This window comes from Tursiops truncatus, chromosome 6 (genome assembly GCF_011762595.2).
Source record: "Tursiops truncatus isolate mTurTru1 chromosome 6, mTurTru1.mat.Y, whole genome shotgun sequence".
Classification (NCBI taxonomy): domain Eukaryota; kingdom Metazoa; phylum Chordata; class Mammalia; order Artiodactyla; family Delphinidae; genus Tursiops; species Tursiops truncatus.
This window is the reverse complement of record NC_047039.1, coordinates 53,563,847-53,584,708: the sequence shown is the minus strand read 5'-3', so window position 1 is coordinate 53,584,708 and position 20,862 is coordinate 53,563,847. Positions and strand designations below refer to the sequence as shown.

General features: G+C 35.9%; 1 protein-coding gene across 2 annotated transcripts; it reads left to right on the top strand.

The window, feature by feature from the left end:
• The first annotated feature begins 1,833 nt into the window (after window positions 1–1,833).
• Window positions 1,834–19,097, top strand: TYRP1 (tyrosinase related protein 1). Of its 2 annotated transcripts, none has more exons than XM_004313749.4 (8): window positions 1,834–1,973; window positions 2,407–2,873; window positions 4,500–4,822; window positions 7,541–7,745; window positions 10,585–10,752; window positions 12,969–13,148; window positions 16,174–16,320; window positions 17,170–19,097. In XM_004313749.4, exons 2-8 carry the CDS (start codon window positions 2,489–2,491, stop codon window positions 17,373–17,375), a joined length of 1,614 nt encoding a protein of 537 aa, XP_004313797.3. In that variant the 5' UTR covers window positions 1,834–1,973; window positions 2,407–2,488; the 3' UTR covers window positions 17,376–19,097. The 2 variants fall into 2 exon arrangements, with proteins under 2 accessions (XP_004313797.3, XP_019790393.2); XM_019934834.3 differs by lacking the exon at window positions 1,834–1,973 and adding an exon at window positions 2,036–2,264.
• The last annotated feature ends 1,765 nt before the right edge of the window (window positions 19,098–20,862 follow it).

Genomic DNA, 20,862 nt, shown 5'->3' with positions numbered 1-20,862 from the left:
AATTAGAATAAGAGATTTTCAATATATTTATCTAACAGAAGATTAGAAGACAGAATACATAAAGAAGTCCTATATAGCAAAAAGACAAAAAACCTAATTAAAAAAATTGGCAATATGCATGAAAAAACGTACAATAAAAGAAACAGATGGGATAAAAGCACAAGAACAGTACTAAAACATATTAGTTATTAACATGAATGAAATATCTATCTCTATAATGTTAATTAAGTCTATTATTACCAAGTGTTACCAAGTTTGTGAACCACTAAGAAATCTTAAGCACTACTGGTGGGAATATAAATTGATACAACCACTTTGGAAAACAATTTAAAACTAACTTATAAATATTCACAAATCCTATGACTAGCAATCCATTTCCTAGGTATTTACCACAAGAAATTCTTATATATGTTTAAAAAGAAACATTTACAATCCTCTTTACAGCAGTATTGTTCATAAGACAAAAAATTAAATTAAAAATCCTGGAAAATAACCCAAATGTTCACTAACAGGAGAATGGATAGAGTATATTCTTACGATGATATATCAAACTGACATTAAAAAAATAAAATAGAATACTGTTACGTACAACAACTTGAATACATAGTATTAGTGGGGGAAAAAGTTTGGTCACCGAAGCCTACTTAAATAGTAATGATGAGAGATAGCATTTCTGTGATTCTAGTACCCGAGATCCAAGGCAAAAAAGAAAAAGGGACTTTTGGCCTCTATGCATGCGACAGATCATAACCAGGATTGCTATGTTTCTTAAAACATTTTAGGAAATATCCTAACATGTATTCACATTAGTAGATTGTTTTATACACAACAGACCAAAATATAAAACTAAATTTAAAAAGAATAACACTAGATTTATAGACACAAATCTTAATAACCATGGCTTGATATGGTTGTAATAAATCATGTTGATGGCCTGGACACGGGGCCGTGTATAGGAAATTCTTCTTATTCTTTTTATCTTAATTTGTAGACATAGCCTTGGTTGGCTTTTTGTTGGTAACCATATACCCAAGGCCTTTATATAGGTTTCTGGACAATTTTATGGCTGAGAGTCAAATAGGACAGCTAACCCTGATCGCAAATTCTGATCACTTTTGCACAGCAATTATGTACTCCAAACTAAAGATTAACTTGGAAAATTGATTTCATATGTATGGGTCTCAACTCCAGAGGAAAACTCCTTTTGAAATTCAGGAATCTATTACCCTTAGTGCCATTAACTTAAGACTGCTTGCAGAGAAGGTAGGAAAGAATAAACTATTTAGTGGTCATTTTCTAAACAGTAGACATAGCAGTGACCCTGAGATCCTTTGCCACAGAGACGAACACCACCCCAATGGAGGTAAGGGAGTTGGAGTACCCAACTGTCAATACCAGCAGGCACCTTGATAGCCAATGTTATATGAGTTGGTGTAATTATATCTGATGCCTTTTCTACTACAATTATTCTCTCTGGAAATTTTAAGAATGGCAGCATCTGTTTTCAAGACGGAACACAATCAAAAGCTACCATCAGGTGCAGGCACTAGCCTAGCCCTTTATCACTAAGAAAAGGTAAGTAATCTCATTTATCCTCTAAAGATATATTTTCAAAGGAAAAAATAAAATTCTCTGCAATGAAAACAAAAGCTCTCCAGTTTCTCTGACTTGTTGTATTCCAAATTCGTGGCTCTGACCTTTTCTTAAAACTTTAAACATCACAAGGAAATCAGTGGGAAGGCAATCATGTGCTAACCAAATACTTAAAGGGCAGAAAAATTCACTGAAGTGAAAAGAGATTAGTAAAGGGTGGAAAAGAGGACCAGCCCCTCCCAGTTTGGGCGAACAGATTTGGGATGAGTTACCAGGCAGAAACCCACAAGCAATTAACAGCTCTGACATCAGGGCACAAGCAAATATAAAACACTCAGTTCTAAGAAAAGCTCAGCAGAGGATCCCCTCAGGAGTTCAAGGTACTGGAGAGAAACTCTATGGGGAGTGGGTGGATTCCCGCCAAAACTCCATTAGGATAAAGGGGACTTTAAATCCTGGATATTAACTTGCTAGAAATCTGCCCCCCATTTCTTCCTTCAGCTCCATGGATAAATGTAATTAACGACAGTGACCCGATAATGAGTGCTTTTGATAAATGACATCCAGGATAAGTATTTTTTTATATAAATAGAAATTTAAAATGAAGAAAATTAAATGACGAGGACAGGGGATTTAATTATGTAGGTATTATACATGTCAAATTTTTAAAGGTAAGTTACTATTTTGATTAGTTTTTGAAATGTCATTTTACAGATATGAAAAGCATTTTGAAGGTGGGTTGGGAAGGGTCTCATGCCATTTATAACAGTACAAAACAACTTGCATAATTTCATCTTGCTTTTTCCTTTTCAGCTTGATTTTTATCTATGTGCCTCGGGCTCTACACAAAGGGCTGAAAACCAGAGCCTGTACTGCATTCTTGCTTCAAGCAGAAATGAAAGCTCCCAAACTCCTCTCTCTGGGCTATACCTTCTTGGCCCTGCTTTTTTTCCAGCAGGCCTGGGCTCAATTCCCAAGACAGTGTGTCACCATCGAGGCTTTGAGAAATGGCGTGTGTTGCCCAGACCTGTTCCCACTGTCTGGGCCTGGGACTGACCGCTGTGGTTCCTCATCGGGAAGGGGCAGGTGTGAAGTGGTGACAGCTGACTCCCGACCCCACGGCCCCCAGTACCCACATGATGGCAGAGATGACCGAGAGGGCTGGCCCACGCGCTTCTTCAACAGGACATGCCACTGCATTGGCAATTTCTCAGGATACAACTGTGGAACCTGCCGTCCTGGATGGAGAGGAGCTGCCTGTGACCAGAGGGTTCTCATAGGTAAGTGGGGTGTGAATGGATGCACAGTTCTGCGTGGAACTCAACACACTTACAGAATCCTGAACCAGTTGAACTTTCAGAACTCCTAGAAATCATAAAGCTCAAGACTTACTTTTCACAGCTGAGGAAACTGAGGCTTAGAGAGGCTGAGAAATGTATCTGATTTAAGGAGTTGAAGGTGAACCTCAAGTCTTCTAATAACATTTCCTTTCAAAAGATTTGTTGAGCAACTCCTTTATACTAGGAACTGTGCTAGGTGTTTATGACTGGACCTTTCAGTAACTTTGCAAGATAGTTATGTTAATTGTGAGGTTCTGAAAGGTCAAGTCCATGTAGCTGGTATGTGGTAAACCTGGAATTCACACTGAGATGTGTCCAGCTCTAATCGATGAGCTTCTTCCACTACCCTTGCTGACCACAAGGATGGTTCCTGCTCTGATGATCAAGTTCAGCCATTTTACAAGATGAGCCTGGCCTGCAGCCTAAATGACAATAAATGAGAAAGCTTTAAATAGTAACAGTTGGCAATACTGCATTGTTTTCCTTGTGCCAAACATGGGACCAAGAGTTTCAGGGGACGTTTACTGAGCCTTCTTTTTTTTTTTTTTTTTTTTTTTTTCGGTACGCAGGCCTCTCACTGTTGTGGCCTCTCCCGTTGCGGAGCACAGGCTCCGGACGCGCAGGCTCAGCGGCCATGGCTCACGGGCCCAGCCGCTCCGCGGCATGTGGAATCCTCCCGGACCGGGGCACGAGCCCGTGTCCCCTGCATCAGCAGGCGGACTCTCAACCACTGCGCCACCAGGGAAGCCCCTTTTTTTTTTAATTGAAGTATAGCTGATTTACAATGTTGTGGCTACAGCAAAGTGATTCAGTTATACATATGTATCTATTTTTTCAGATTTTTTTCCCTTATGGGTTATCACAAAATATTGAGTATGGTTCCCTGTGCTACAGAGTACATCTTTGTTTGTTATTTATTTTATATACAGTTGTATGTACATGTTAATCCCAAAACTCCTAATTTATCCCTCCCCCCCTTTCCCTTTGGTAGCCATAAGTTTGTTCTCTATGTCTGTGGGTGAGTCTTTATTCTGAGCCAGGCTCTGGTCTAAGTGCTTTTTATGTGTGTCCTCTTAGTCTTTACAGCTTTATAAAGCGGATATTTTTACGCACACTTTACAGATGAAAAACTGATGCTTAGAGAAATGTGTGCAGTCATAGAATGAGGCTCTGGTCTTAACCACTATACTATACCACATACCGTGTTTTTGCAAAATTTATGATATTAAAAAGGTAGAAAATTCCAAGAAATATGCCAATAGTGAGCAGAAATCAATATAACAGGATCAGAGAATCATAAAGTCCATGGTAAGATTAAGGAAAGCTCATAGGAATCCTAGAGTAAGTTGGAGAGAGAAAGAGAGGGAGGGGAAGAGAGAGACAAAAAGCAGGCCTGAAGAAGGGATTTTAGCAAGGGGTATTTTTAAAAGTATAAAATGATGTGAGCACACATGTAAATTATCATTCACGGGTAAATGGGTCGTGGTGTCACAAGATGATTGTGTGCATTGTCTACCCATGCCCACAATGCGGATGTTTTCACGTTTGAATTTTGTACCCTTAAAGTCAGGAGAAACCTACTGGACTTAAGTACAGAAGAAAAGAACCGCTTTGTCCGGGCCCTGGATATGGCAAAGCGTACAATTCACCCTCAGTTTGTCATTGCCACCAGGAGATCAGAAGAAATATTGGGGCCAGATGGCAACACCCCACAATTTGAGAACATTTCCATTTATAACTACTTTGTTTGGACGCACTACTACTCAGTCAAAAAGACTTTTCTGGGGGCAGGACAGGAAAGCTTTGGTGAAGTGGATTTCTCTCATGAGGGACCAGCGTTTCTCACATGGCATAGGTACCACCTGCTGCAGCTGGAGAGAGACATGCAGGTATGCACGAGGCATGGCCATGTTCATATCCTTTACAGAGGAGGTGACTTGTTTTTAAGTTGTTGATCCACTGTGTTCTGAATGATCAAAACAGGCGATGACAAAGCGATTGCACATTATTACTCTGCCTTTGGCATTCTGTTAAGTTTCTCCCTATGCTAATTACTTCCTTATTAATTAATCTTTACCCTTTGTGAAGTGAAAAGAAAGTCATATCAGTGATGAGGAAGCCAATTGAGATATTTGTAGGTGTGAATTAAAGCACTGGACATATTCTACAGCTCTGTCATTGAAAAAATAACCCTCATATAGTTTGCAATGAAGGACTCTCACTTGATATGTCTCCCTTTTCAAATGTAAACCAATACCTCCTCCTGGTTTGGATGAGGCAGGTGTGTATAACTTCTCAGTCTTCCAAGTCCCAAATGTATGGCTCACTTTATAAGTTGATGATTCGTTCTGATATGATACAGGGTTTAAATTATGAAAAAAATTACTTTTCATTTATATTGTCATATTTTAACTGAACTCCATTTTTTCCATGCCCCCTACCACTTTGAGGCTTATAGAAGACACCTACTAACAACATCCCATAGGTCAGACATCATTTTAATTTAAAAGGCATTGACTTTTTTGGCATACAGTGAAGCTCAAAACAAAGTTATTTCCTGCTTATTTTTAATCAGATAAGCTAAAGCCACATTAAAGTATCTGTTAACATAAATACTTTCATATTGTTTATTTTACTAATTGCTCTATATTTTAAGAAAAGTATTATTTTTACATGAAGTTTTTAAAAAAAAATTTGTTATTGACGTACAGTTGATTTACAATGTTGTGTTAATTTCTGCTGTACAGCAAAGTGATTCAGTTATACATATCTATACATTCTTTTTTTATATTCTGTTCCATGATGGTATTCATAGGATATGGAATATAGTTCTCTGTGCTATACAGTAGCACCCTGTTGTTTATCAATTCTGTATATAACAGCTTACATCTGCTAACCCCAACCTAACCCCTAACCCCTTTAAAATTCTTAGATCTCAATTAGGAAATCCACAAACTGAACCTGTTTTCTAGATGAAATAACAGCAATGAATCCCTCCCCACAAATTAAAATCTAAAAATTAATCTAAAAATATCCGAGGGCAGATTCCCATATTGATTCGCAGTATGCTTGCGCCCAGCATTATCCAAGAAAATAAATGGTTAGAAGGGAGAGATTTAATGCACTAAAATACAGAACAAAATATTCACATGTAAGTAGTCCATCCATATGCAATTTGAGAGTGATTAAATGAATTCATCTGATACTCTGAACTTCATAGTTTATAGCTCTGATTTCAAGGCATTTTTCAGATTATGAGTAGATAAATCTGTCATTTGTAATCGACTCGAGCTCTTCTTGCCTTCAAGTCATTTTCCCACAGGTACACCAAAATGAAAGGGCAGGTGGAAAGTATCTAAAAGCTTCAATTTTGCCTGCGTAAGCTTCAACCTCTATGACTTACGTTTTTAAAACCCAACAGCACAAGGGATCCAACAAATCACAATCTAAATGTAACGCACAGTTGAAATGCCACATGAATCTGCTCCAGCTCCCAGATGCCAGTTGCTGAACCACAAACTGACTCTTAATGATCCCTTAGAAGCTGTCACTAATTTTTGTGAACCAGAACAATGGCTTCTAAATAAAGGACTCTAAAGCTCTGGAGATCAATAACTGGGGAATACCTTGGAAAGTTCTGACCCTCTAAAATACCCCGAGGACAAGGAAATGCTTCCTAGAAAGGGTTTAAAAGTAAAAAAGTACATATGTACTAAATACTTGTGAGATAAAACAATGGCAATCCCTACATTTATATCCCACACTCTAAATAGAGCTCACTAAAGGCTTAAAGGAATGAGAAATAACAAGTACAATAAATACATGTTTAAAGGAACCCAGTAAAATAAGCATGTGATCTTGAGTCCAGCATTTTTAAAATTGTTGAGATCAGCTTTAAATGGAAACTAGGTCTCTGGTCTAAATAACAGTGTGCACAGAGGAATAGTCTGCTTCAGTTTAGCATTTCCTGTCTGTATTAGTTTCTAGCAGAAGCCTGAGTCTTCATAGTTTAGATTCTGAAGCAGGGGTCTCTAAGTAAAACACCTTCAGTGCCCCGGCAGATAAGGCAAGTGTGAAAGAGCCTCTGTAGTCTGTGGCCAAACCAGAATCTAAACGCCTGAAGTCGTTCTGGTTAAATTACAAAACAGAAACAAAATAAAAGGCACTGCTTCACATAATATATCTCAAGGCTGAGTCTGGCGCCAGACCAGGAGTTAGTCATGCTTGAACTAAAGATAAGAAAATGGAAGGAAGTGGAAATGTCAAAGTGTAGAAGTGATTATTGATAATTTTTAGTAAAACCAACAGAAATGTAACTACTTGCCTAAAAAAGAAAAGGGAGACACCTCCCCAAAGCATTTGCAGAAACTTCTGTATAACAAGTTGAGTTTCATTCCCTCTAGTGCCCAAGTGACTTCTTGTAGTAAATTTGAGGCTTTGTTAAATAAGGTATTTAAGTCCTCTAGCCCTTCAGACACCACTGACACACTAACTGGTTCCTAAGTGGCTGAAGAGAACTAATAGAAACAGAATGCCAGGGAGTAAACCAAGCAAAGGGAGAATTTTAAACAAAAGCAGAGAATGCTAACAGAGTTTCTGTGATCTAGGAAATGTTGCAGGATACTTCTTTCTCCCTTCCTTACTGGAATTTTGCCACTGGGAAGAACAGCTGTGACATTTGCACCGATGACTTGATGGGATCAAGAAGCAACTTTGATTCCACTCTTATAAGCCCGAACTCCGTCTTTTCTCAATGGCGAGTGGTCTGCGAATCCTTGGAAGATTATGATACCCTGGGAACCCTTTGTAACAGTAAGTTCCAAATGACAACTAGGATTCAGAATTGCCTGTTATGTAAAGTGATTAAATGTGCTGCCTGAAGGCTCTTCATTCTACTAAGGACTTCAGACTAAAATCCACGTTTATTATGGAGAGTTGATGTACAAATATTCACTAAGTACCTAGGACAGTCAAGGCAATCTGGGGTGCCCCAGGGGAAAAAGAAAGTGCCTATACATTTTTCCATTGCTTTCCTTGAACAACTTGGTCAGTGCATTGCTCACTTTCTTATTTTGGAAATGTCTATTTTGTATTAATTAATCCTCTTAGTAAGCTCAGCACTGCTTAGTAGTCATGTGTCTTGTGTTGGAATTTCACAGAAAATGTTTCCCTAGGAAATGTGAAATATGCAGAAAGAGTTGGAAGTGCCCTGGGAGTAAAAAATACATATAATAATAATTACTATTATTATTGTATAATGATTATTACTATTATTTTATGTTATTATAATATATTATTTTTACTATTATGTTAATCTGGTCAGAAGGTTAAAAAACCGAAAGGTGACATGGAGGATGCCTTTAATAAAAGAAAGATACTGTACAGAAGATGTCTGCCAACTAGCTCTTTCCAGCTCTCCCAAAGTGAATACAAAAAGAGAATGATTAACCAGTTTTCCTAGCATCCTTTCTCCAGTGGTCTGAATGCCATCTCTGCCACACGTCATGTTTCTGTCCTATGTGGATCAGCTTCTGTGAAGCTTTCTGTTCTCTTCCTTAGATCCTATTTTTTACCGTCTCTCTTGCTGCTAACAGAAGGTCTTAATTATCAGAGTCTTTTTATCCCATCTTATTTTTCTTATTCAGGCATGTCTGGCTATTTTGAACTTTTGTTCTTCCATATAAAAACTAGAATTATTGGAATTTATTTTTTATTTTATTATTATACTAATAACATTTATTCTGCACATATTCCTTTAGGCACCAAATATTAAATTACTTTGTAACTTAAATAGAGAATATTTTAAATAGAGCAAAGAAATTAAGTAGATTTTTCACCATTAGAAAATTATTTAGCCATATATAGGAATAAGAGAAGTAAATGTATATAAAATTTTATTCTGTAGAAGTTTAAAAATTAAAATAAAACTTTGTTTGGCATGCTGAATGAGATAAAATTGAGGAGCAGTATGTCTTTAGATACCAAAACATTCACCTCTCTCTGACTGTGATTTTTTTTTTAATTTGTTTGCACATGGACAACTTCTGCCATTGCACCTATTAACATCCTATGGATTGGAGTCCTGTGGGATTTCCATGCAGGAATGAATGAAAAGTTCAGAGTGTCTGAAGTAGAAAGCAAATTTAAGAAGTATAGTGAAGAAAGAGCATGTTTTTCATGTGATGAATTAAAGGTGATATTTTAGTGGCTGGAAGAATGTTAGATGTCAATAATTAACTCTTTCAGTATACCGAATTTGGTGCATTTATGGAATACTGGAAAGATACTGTCCAGAAAGCATATGAGGACATAAGCATGCAATGTCTAAGGAAGGTTTGATCTAAAGCTGTACAGGTATGGGTGTCTTGTAAAAGATGACCAGTGAAACCACAGGAATGGATAATTTCATCCAAGAAGAAAAGTAGAGAGAGGCAAGAATTACCGTGAGGATTAAATCAGATATCTTATTAAAGTATGTGATACCATATCAGACACATTAATATGTGTTCAATAAAATGTTATTTTCCTTTTTTCTTTCACTGGCCTAATAAATAAAACAGTTCTTGTCTAGCTTCCTATCCTTCCCGCCATCCACTACACCCTTACATTGCCACATACCCTAGGCAAGCTGTTCACCTAACAGGCCCTCTTGTACAATCAACCTGATCTTTTCATAAATCAACATACACCAAACAACTATTTAGCTTTAATTATATGCCAGTGCTGGATCAAGACTGGAGGACACACTGGTGATCAAGAAAAGAGTTTGTGCTCCGATGGGGCTTATATGATGCATAGAAGAAAGCTTATCTCTTTTATTATTACCTCTGCTTAAAACGTTTGACTTGAAAAATCTGTCTTATTTCACCTCTGGCAATTTTCCTCAGTCCTTCAGGGCTCTTTGCAAATCTCTCTACCTAATGAAGGCTTCCTGAAGCCACCCAATTGGGAAGAATTGATCCTCTCACTTACGCTCTCCCCCCTTCCCACCCCCACCTTCCCTCCCTTCCCTATTTCTCCTTCTCTCCCTCCCTGTCTCCCCAAAGGCATCTCTGTATCTCTAGGGGTACCTATTATCCCTAGTACAGCAGCTCTTTGTTTACCTGTTTATCTTACTGACCTTAAAATGTTTCAATTATTTTCCACGTTAATTGCTGAAAAATATGTGGTGATTGCAATACAGACCGCTTCCCAAAGAGATTTAAGGTTGTTTTAACTTTATTTCTCTGAAGGCTTGAAAGAGCATTCAAGTACAAAATTTCATATGTGTATGAAATATGGATTTCAGTGTAGAGTTCTGATTTATGAGATTATGTTGGTAGGATTTAATTTTCCATGGAATTTTCATTTTAATGTGTTCTCTTGAAAAAAGCATATGTTGATTTAACAAATACAAGGACCTCTATCTGTTATTGTGATCATCTTTTTTCTCAGGTGATTTTGTGTATCACATATTTTCCCTATTCACAGAAGTTGGACATGATAACTTATTTCCTCACTTTAATGCCACTAAATATGCACTTTAAAAATTTTCTCTTCTACCAAGGAAACCCTGTTTTTCAGTGTTCGTGCTATGTATACAAATTTGAAAAGCAAAGCTAAGATCTCTAAATGTTCTATACATGTTCACCGTTTCCCATCTTTTCCCCAGGCACTGAGGGTAGGCCAATTAGGCGAAATCCAGCTGGAAATGTGGCTAGACCAATGGTGCAACGTCTTCCTGAACCACAGGATGTCACTCAGTGCTTGGAAGTTGGTTTATTTGACACACCTCCTTTTTATTCCACTTCTACAAACAGTTTCCGAAACACAGTGGAAGGCAAGTAAAAATCGGTGCTCTGAATTGACCTAGTTGTTACATGGAAAACTATTCAAATTCAAATCTCTTTGAAAAAACCCTTTGAATGCCATATGGATCCTGTAAGTTGATGTGAATAGGGCCGCCTATTATGATATAATCACAATTCTCTGCTCAAAAAAAGAACTTTCTTAAAGAAAAGTGTGAGACCCTGAAACTTTTTATCATAGGAGAAGCCCTTGGAAATGATTCTGTTAAAATACCTAAAAGGTATTAAACTCAAATTTCTGTTAGGTAGCTGGCCAATATGTGTATAACTATATCAAATTCTAGTATAGGTAAATAATATTCAAGACTTGGAGAGATTATTAATTTTTTTCTTAAAAAATATAATTAAAAATCCTGAACATAAGTTGCCATCTACTAAAGCCTGGTTTGGACACCTGTTTTATTTAGGTATCATCCTGCAACTTTTATTAAGATCTATAAAAATTAGAACTTGCATCTAGAGATATTTAATTTGGTTTTCCTTGCTTAATTCAAAGTATTTTAAAGCTGAGAAACTGAGGTCCAAAGAAGTGAAATTAATTTCCAAAGATATCCAGCTAGTTAGTAACAGAGCACAGATTCAAATCCAAATTTTCTAAGTCCTCTAAAATAAATTATATTTCATTTATAATTATTTTATAAAATAATTTACTTTATAAAATAAATTTTGATACCTCTAAATTATTCATGATACATATTTAAAGTTTTAAAAGAGTAGAATCACATTTAACTTTATTATAAACTTGTTATTGTCAAATTTTACCTTAAATACAGCATTGCACATGTTAGACCGCCCTCCCCCCAACCAATAAAAGGGAATAGATCTCTCTTTCCCATAATCTGAGATCCCTGATGTATAGATCCGATAATTATTTTCAATTATCTCCCCCTTTATCATCAAAATTATCTGCCATTCTTTCCTATCTTTATGTTAATTTTCATAACTACAATGATACACTGACTTGGAGATGACTCAATAAATAATAACCGTATTTTGACTAAGCTGGTATTTATAAACTAAGACTATAAGTAGTGATTTCATAAAGAATTTGCAGATTGTGTCTTACTGATGCTCAATCAAAAGACAAATTGTACTGATTTCCTGACAGAATGCATGAAAAGATTAGTGCTTAACCACCTGCTGTGTACATTACAGACAATCTTTAAACGTTTTATGAGTCAAAAAATAATGGAATAAACATATAAAAAATGAGTAAATGAATAACTATAATTATATAACTGAGTTAATGTATTTCAAATTCTAATTTTGCTTTATAATATACAGCCCTTCCCTGCTATCCACGCTCTGGTCCTTCAAGCTAACTACACACACTTGTAACTCCATCCCACATCAGAGACCATCTATTTTTGTTTGTGATCTATCCTTGTCCTCTCTCTAATATGTATTCATGAACAATATATATATATATGTGAGTATATATGGGAAATAGATATGTTATATATAATATGGGAAATGTATATATTATATATAATAGATATATAATATGTGGATTATATATAAAATGGGAATATATATATGATCCACATGTGAAATCCATATAATATGGAAATGTATTTGGAGAAGATATATATATAGAATACAGATCATTCTCAAAAGTTCTATAAACGTTTTGACAGCAGTCTTTTCAGATATTTAAAACTAGCACAGAGATGGTAAGAAAGCTCTGAGAAACTGTAACTTCTCCACAAAAATAATTTTCTAAAAATAAACATGCTGACAGTCATTCAAAAGGAATAAGGTAGGAGACTAAAGTAACATCTGGCAATTTAAGCTCCAGGACAATCAGAGTGGTGTTCTCCCAATTGTATCAGCAGTTTTTGTAGAAGCTAGAGCTTTCCACTATCTTTATTTCCATGTAGACCAATGTTACCCTTGTCAAAATAGAGTGTTCTATATATTTTGACTGGTAGTCTTTGCAGGTCATTATTTTTAACCTAGAGGCTACATTTAGAATGCCATGCCACTAGCTTCAAACTAACCCAGCTCTCGGTACAGCAAACACATGTCACCAACCATAGGTACAGAGAAGCAGTGCTATTACACTAAGGTAAAAATTGGCCTGACAAGCTTAGGAAAAATTGTTTCCCAATATAATCACTGCTTTGGACTTGAAAAGTTAGATATGTGTAATGGTTTTTACTATTCTCATCCTTGTTTTTGTATCTAGGTTACAGTGATCCCACAGGAAGGTATGACCCTACTGTGCGAAGCCTTCACAATTTGGCTCATCTATTCCTGAATGGAACCGGGGGGCAAACTCATTTATCTCCCAATGATCCTATTTTTGTCCTCCTACATACTTTCACTGATGCAGTCTTTGATGAATGGCTGAGGAGATATACTGCTGGTAAAACTCTTTCATATGCTTTTTGCAGGCTCAGCAAAGGAGATTGTTCAGATGGCATAGTTACCACTTTAGGCTAAGCATCTGGCACATTTAAACTACACTTAACAATAGGATAAAATAGCTCTAATATCTAGCCATTTCCAACTATTCTAAACCACTTGGAAAAGGCAGATGAGAAGTCTCTCAGAATAGTAATTGTAAGATGATACTTATTAACATTCAATAGGACTAAAAAGGTCATCCCTTCTCCTTTTTACCATGTAAAGATGACTACCATGTTTCCCCAATTTTTCTTTCTCATATCTTCCAATGAACATCCTCATTGTTTTTTAATATGAATGCAAAAACCTTAAAGAGCTCTTCTTTGATACCCCAAAAGACAGAAAAAATACACTCATAATCCACAGTTCTGATTCTTATTACTTTACGGCCTCTCACAAATGGAAATTTTATTCAACTTGAAAAGTTAATGTTAGTTTTTATATCACATTGTAGAAAATCTCTTTTAAGTTCATTGTAATGCATTTTTAAAATATTATTTAAAGGCTACTTTCTCTTCACTCAGCTGAGAGGGTTGTATTACTATTCAAACAATGAATGTGCTTTTACTGGTTAAAACATCATAAATTTTCACATTTTAAAAGTGTTCTAAGTTTTGTCTTATGTGCCTTTACTTCGTCATGCACATAAACATAATATTGGAGATTAACTATCTACTGATTCATTTATTCATTCAGCCATCTCTTACTTCTGTGCTGTGTGTGTATGTGTGTGTGTGTGTGTGTGTGTGTGTGTGTGTGAGAGAGAGAGAGAGAGAGAGAGAGAGAGAATACAATAGAAACCGCTAATCTAACCTGATTTGGACCATTAATTGATGAGTTGGTCAAAATAGTTTGTTTCATCTGAAAACAATTTAAGAAATAAATAGCTTAAATACAAATATTTATTCACTTATCAATCTTCTATGAATTCACTGATTGGAGTTCCATCTGATTTTTCATGTGTATTTATATACATACATACAACCATAATGAATTGTCTATAATTTACAGTGTCTGTTTCTTTAAAGTGAAACAAGAAATTAACAACCCTTGTGATGCAATCTGAGTACAGTATTACTCTAAATTTTCATAATGCTCCCCTAACCCTTAAAAATCATAGTTGCTCATTCCTAATTCTATAGCAACGTTGCAGCCACTTATTCTTAATAAATCTTTCCAAAGCATTCCATTTATTTATTATAAAAACAACATCCTCCTCTTTTTACAATCATAATTATCGATTTACGTGTGTTTTGTTATATTACTTTTATTTCAATAACAAATAACTAGAATTAGTAGGTTTAGAAATGAACATAACAAACTTTTGTTAAACATACACTGCTGGAAACTAGACAGCAATGTATAAACTGACAATAAGCATATGTAAATAAATATAGAGTATGTTATATGGGGGAAAGTCTTTGTAGACAAGTAAAATCAGGAAAGGGGATAGGCAGCACTGCGTAAGTATATGGAGAAAAATGCTCCCAAGACAAAGGAACAAAGGAGCCACTGTGGCTGGAGCAGAGTGGGGAGTGGGGAGAAAACGGAGGGAGATGACAAGGTCAGAGAGAAAACAGGGGGCAGATCCTTAAAGACATTGGGTTTAACTCTAAGACAGAAGGGGAGCCATTGAAGGGTCTGACACAGGGAAGCAACATTGCAATCCAATTGCTATTGTTATTTTTATTCTTCTTCTTTTCCTCCACTTATTTTAATGGACACAACTTTTTTATGCAGCTGTAACTGGACTAGGTTGAGGCCAATTCAGTAAAGATGAAGTGGGAAGTTTAAAAATGATCTAAGTTATTAGCTTTAACATCTAACTTTAACAAATAATTAACAGGAGTAGTGCCTTGAGGCCAGGAACCTTGTCTTTTGTTTAATGCTATACCCCATGCGCCTAGATAAGTGCCTGGCATTAGCAGGAGCTCAATAGATTTCAGTGGATAAATATTTAATTAGCATTAATTCATAGTACATTTAAAATCACTAGATTTTAAATTTAAAGTTACAAAAATATAAACACTACCTGCCATTTCTATGATCAATTTTTCTTCAGAGTAGATGCTAAAATACTCTCCTGTGCTTCACAGGATCACAGTGACTGTCCAGGTAATATACTTCTTGCGAACAGAAAACCTAATATTTCACTAGCCTTCTCACATATTCCAGCTCTTTTAAATGTATTTCCACTAATGTCCTACCCAAACCCACTTCCAACTCTGGTTTTGTGACATTCCATTTGGCATTTCATTGTACCAATATAAATATAAACAACAACAACAACAAAAAGGAATGATCTTTTGTCACAAAGAGTATATCACTCCTTTTATCTGTGATAACAGAAACTTACTAATAATATAAATGCCTATGATTTTTATTTAAGTAGAAAGATGAAAGGCGGCAGGAAGCAAATAGGATTCTAGGACCTTGATTCAAAGTGTTAAGTGCTTTTTGTTAACAGAGTAAAACCCAGGGAATAAGTTAATATTTATTTCTCTAATTAAACAGAAAAATGAAAAATACTAAACAGAAATAGTCATAGTCAAGGACAAACCTCATTAGCTACAGTGTCTCTCATATTTAAATCATAGATGATACTACAGCAAATTACAGGTCCAATCTTTTCTTTAGCTTTGAAAAGTAAGTTTAATGAATTTTATTCAAATTAGTTTCTGTAATATAAAAGTAAAACAACTAATGATCATCACAGATAAGAAAAGACTAAAATTTCCTTATTTTTAAACTCTCTTTTTGTATTGGATGACATGTTAGTGCTGTACTCAAAGCATCTGAGCTCTGTTTTATGCAATTCCCTGTTCTGCTGTAGTGAAACATTTTTATGTCTTTACTCAGTGTAAAATATGAAAGAATTTTTAAAGTTACCCTTGAATACTTTGGGTCACCTTCAGAACATAATAATAATGTATTAATATTAGCTTGAGTTTGTCTATTAACAAGGTGTCTTTGACATATTTTAGATATATCCACATATCCATTGGAAAATGCCCCTATTGGACATAACAGACAATACAATATGGTACCATTTTGGCCTCCAATTACCAACATAGAAATGTTTGTTACTGCTCCAGACAACCTGGGATACACTTATGAAGTTCAATGGTCAAGTGAGTACTGAAAGTGTATTTTTACTGTGGAAATTTCCGAAAGCAAATTTGTCACCCTTAAAGTAATCACATTTTTCTGAGATAAAGTAATCCACAGTTTTCCACTTGGATTTAGAAGCTTTCATTTGAATTTTTATTTGTGGATAAAGAGACTGAATTTAACATTTGTTGAGAGCCCACTCTGACCTGGTATTGAGCTGATTACATACCACACTATTTCATTTAATCCTTACAACCCTCTGAGGCAAGCATTAAAATCCTCATTTTACAAATAAGGAAGACGAGGCTTAGAGGGAGTAACTGTCAAGGATCACCTTTCTAGTGAGCATAGAGAATGAGTCTTGAGCTTAGCCCTGTGTAATATGCCCTTATTTTTCTACTACATAATGTTGCTTCTGTTTATTTAGCCTAAAAAAAAAAAGAGATGGAGATATTCTGAGCTGTTTTTTCTGAGGTTTTGAAATTCAAAACTTTCTGATTTAATTTTAAATACCTTTCTTAACAAAGGCAGTGGGGTACAGTGGAAGAGCACAGGATCTGGATCCTGAAAGACCTGGGCTCCAAAACCAACTCTACTGCATACTAACCAAACGACCTTGGGCAAGTGACTCAAACTCGGAGCCATCATTTCCTTTAGAATGAATATAATAACTATCCCGGTAGGGCTCACTATGAGAAATCGGAAAGTGCTTTGAAGATGCCAGGTGCTATAACAGGCGATGTAGCCAATAAAAATTAAATATGAGGACTTTGTAAAGTGCCTGGAACAGTGCCTCTGTTAGGGTATCCAATTTTGGGTGGCGACTGTTTTATTATTTATTTTTTGCTCTCGTTTTCTTTTTCACATAGGTCGGAATTTTAGTATTTCTGAGATTGTTACCATAGCGGTAATTGCTGCTTTATTACTGGTTGCAGTCATTTTTGTGGGTGCTTCTTGTCTGATTCGTGCCAGAAGAAAAATGGATGAAGCAAATCAGTCTCTCCTTACTGATCAGTATCAACACTATGTTGAAGAATATGAAAAAATCCAGAATCCTAATCAGTCTGTGGTGTAATTACAAGTGGTATATTCTCTTATGCATTACTATCATAAAACCATATGGTTGAAAAATAATAGGTTGAGTTAGTAACTGTATTTTCTTCCATTCTGTTACTTCCGTCCTTGTGCATGCACATGCTGGAATTCAAAGCACCAGATACTATTGTCCAGAACTGGGGAAAGTCACAATATTTTCAATGTTTTCTATTTTTCAGTTCTATTTATAATGGTAGGTTGCACCCATTTTATGGTATTTAAGTAGATAGTATGAAGATTTGGGGCATGTTTTGAAGGTCAACTACAGGACAATATAAATAAGTTGTTGTACTTTGTTCATATTGTAAAGAAAAATCATGATTGATCGTAAACCCCTGATTAAAATACATGAGTAGGATGCAAATGAACTTATTTACGAAGCAGAAACAGACTCACAGACATAGAAAACAAACTTTCAGTTACCAGCTGGGAAAGGGGGTGGGGGAGGGATACAGAAGGAGTTGTGATTAGCAGATACAAACTACTATATATAAAATAGATAAACAACAAGGTCCTACTGTATAGCACAGGGAACTATATTCAATATCCTATAATAAACCATAATGGAAAAGAATATGTATATACATGTATAACTGAACCACTTTGCTGTACACCAGAAACTAACACAACATTGTAAATCAACTACACTTCAATAAAAAATTAAAAAAAAAAAAAAAGAGTAGACATTTCTACAATGTCAAGATGTAAATACATTTCCATTCATTGACACTGGCCAACAGATATAAAGGAGCTACATTTGTAGTTTAAATTAATTATATGACATTATAAATGGGATCCCAATTAACTTTTTCAAACTGATCTTCCCCTTTGATCATCAGCCTATATTATTTAGTTTAAGGTTCAAGGCCACAACAAAATCACAATCTTTGTCACACTTTGGAGAGGTGAAAGCTTTACTTTGTTTAAAAGACTGTCAATAGTGCCTATGCTTGCAGCGGTGTTTTCCTACCTCAATTCACTGAAAAAAGAACTACCCATCCATGCATTTCACCTCCCACTTCCTCTTCTAGTTTCTTAGAGGTCCACAAGGGAGGCATAAATGTAGAGAATATGTGTCATAGTGCTCTACAAATAGCATCAGTTCATGGTGTTTAATTCAAACACCATTTTCTTGTCATTTATCAGCCTTTTATATATTTTCAAAATAAAATATTAAAATATTATTTCATCAGTCCCCCTTTTCTGTACAATTCTGCGAGAACGTCATTCTTTAATTTCTTCCTATCTTTTAACAAAATATTTTTTCTCTTTTTGATCTTGTATTACAGAAACAATATTCCCAATGAAGAACTCTTATAGGCTGGTTATATGAACAAACATTTTAATGAAAATTGGTTAAAAAGAAATAATATCAGTAATAATTATACACTATAGAAAATGGGTAGTCTCATATTCCCAACTCAATAAACAGAAACAAGATTAAAGTTATATACACCTGATTGGTTACTGGGTTTCCTGCTATTAAGCAATCTTCAGGCTATGTACACAAGATAAACAGACGAAACGTGTTAGTGAAAGAGAATGTATATAACAACAATATTGTTTTAACTTTCAAAGAGGATTACTCAGTTGGTCCTCTCGAATACATTTTGATTTATTAAAATCTTATGTACTCAAAGCTTTTCAGATAAATTATTGTATAATGTAAGGTTTATTTTTATATAAACATCAATGAAACTGAGTTCCTTACTTCCTATTTTTGGAGATTTACTAAGTATTCATTTCATAAACATGTATCAAGCACACACTACGGATTTGGGGAGGGGAAAGTCAGGAACATAAAATTAAGGTGACATTTGACTTGGGCCTTAAGGAATACCATTGAATTTACCAAATATAAGAGTAGAGAATGAGATTCCATGCAGAAGTGACAGCATCAGCAAAGTCACAGAAGTTTGAAAGAGCATGGAACATTCAAAACTATAAAGCAGGTCAGCGTGGTTAGAGCACAGTTTTCATGGAGGGGAGAAGAAATATAAATTGGGAATAAAATCAGTGTCCTATGCGCAATCCTCAGAAATTTGGAATTCATTCTATTTGAATTCCAAATTTGGAATGAGAGAACAGGGGACAGTCACAAAGTATGTCTGAGAAAGATAATGGTGGAGGTAATATTTTTAAATAATGATGATTAAGAATGATTTGGGGGCTTCCCTGGTGGCGCAGTGGTTGAGAGTCCGCCTCCGCCTGCCGATGCGGGGGACACGGGTTCGTGCCCCGGTCCGGGAAGATCCCACATGCCACGGAGTGGCTGGGCCTGTGAGCCATGGCCGCTAAGCCTGCGCATCCGGAGCCTGTGCTCCGCAACGGGAGAGGCCACAACAGTGAGAGGCCCGCGTACCGCAAAAAAAAAAAAAAAAGAATGATTTGGAATGGCCAGAGTACAAACGAAGAGACTAGTTAATATCAAATAGTTCATGGGAGAGAGGAGGAGAGCCTGTCCCGAAACATGAGCATTAATTCTAAGAAATCCTAACTCTAATAGAGAGCTACACCCATTACCTTATAAATATAGCTTTGATAATTTCTCCCTAAATGTGCTGCTTTATTTTTCTTTTACTCAAGGACTTCTTTCTATTTATTTTACAGCTCTGTAAGATCTTAAGACTTATCTTGATCAGGTAACCATTCCTCCCCCTATAATATGCTACATTATTCATTGTAAATAATACTCTTCTGCAATCTTGGAGATTTTTCACTGGTTCTCAGTCCTCCAGCCCTCTTATAAAACACAGTAAATGAAATTATTATGTACTCACTGGAAAGCACACTGCATACCACTTAAACCCACTCTTTCCTGTTGCATAAGCATACATTGCATGCCAATACCACAAACTGAGCTGAGCTTTATAGTCTAAACAGAGGTAAAAATGCCTGATTGGACCTTCCTATATAATCAAGAATGAAAAGCTATTACTTTTGTATCCCTCTGAAGTTATATCCTGTCTTCTTTCCTATAAGCAGATTTCAGAGATGGTGCTCACTTACAGCTCCATGTAATCTTTAAAACTGGATGCAGGGAGAAAGAAGATTTGTCTATTAAAATAACTGTTCCAAGATTTGTTATGAGACACTTGTTCTGAGCTCAGTCCATGAAGACCCAGTAACATCATGCATTTTGTTCTTCGCCATTTCCTAGTCAAAATCATTACACAAGCAACCAATCAATGGAAGATCAAGTTGGGCACAGAGAGCTAATATGAAACAGAAAAAAGAAAAAAAAATTTAAATATGTTAACAAACCAAGAACAGAGCTTGATATGAAAGAACTGAAATGTAAAAGGAAAAATGCAAAATCTCCCACTTTGAAAGCACAATTGAAAAATTAAAGGGTATGGGCTTCCCTGGTGGCGCAGTGGTTGAGAGTCTGCCTGCCAATGCAGGGGACACGGGTTCGAGCCCTGGTCTGGGAAGGTCCCACATGCCGCGGAGCGACTAGGCCCGTG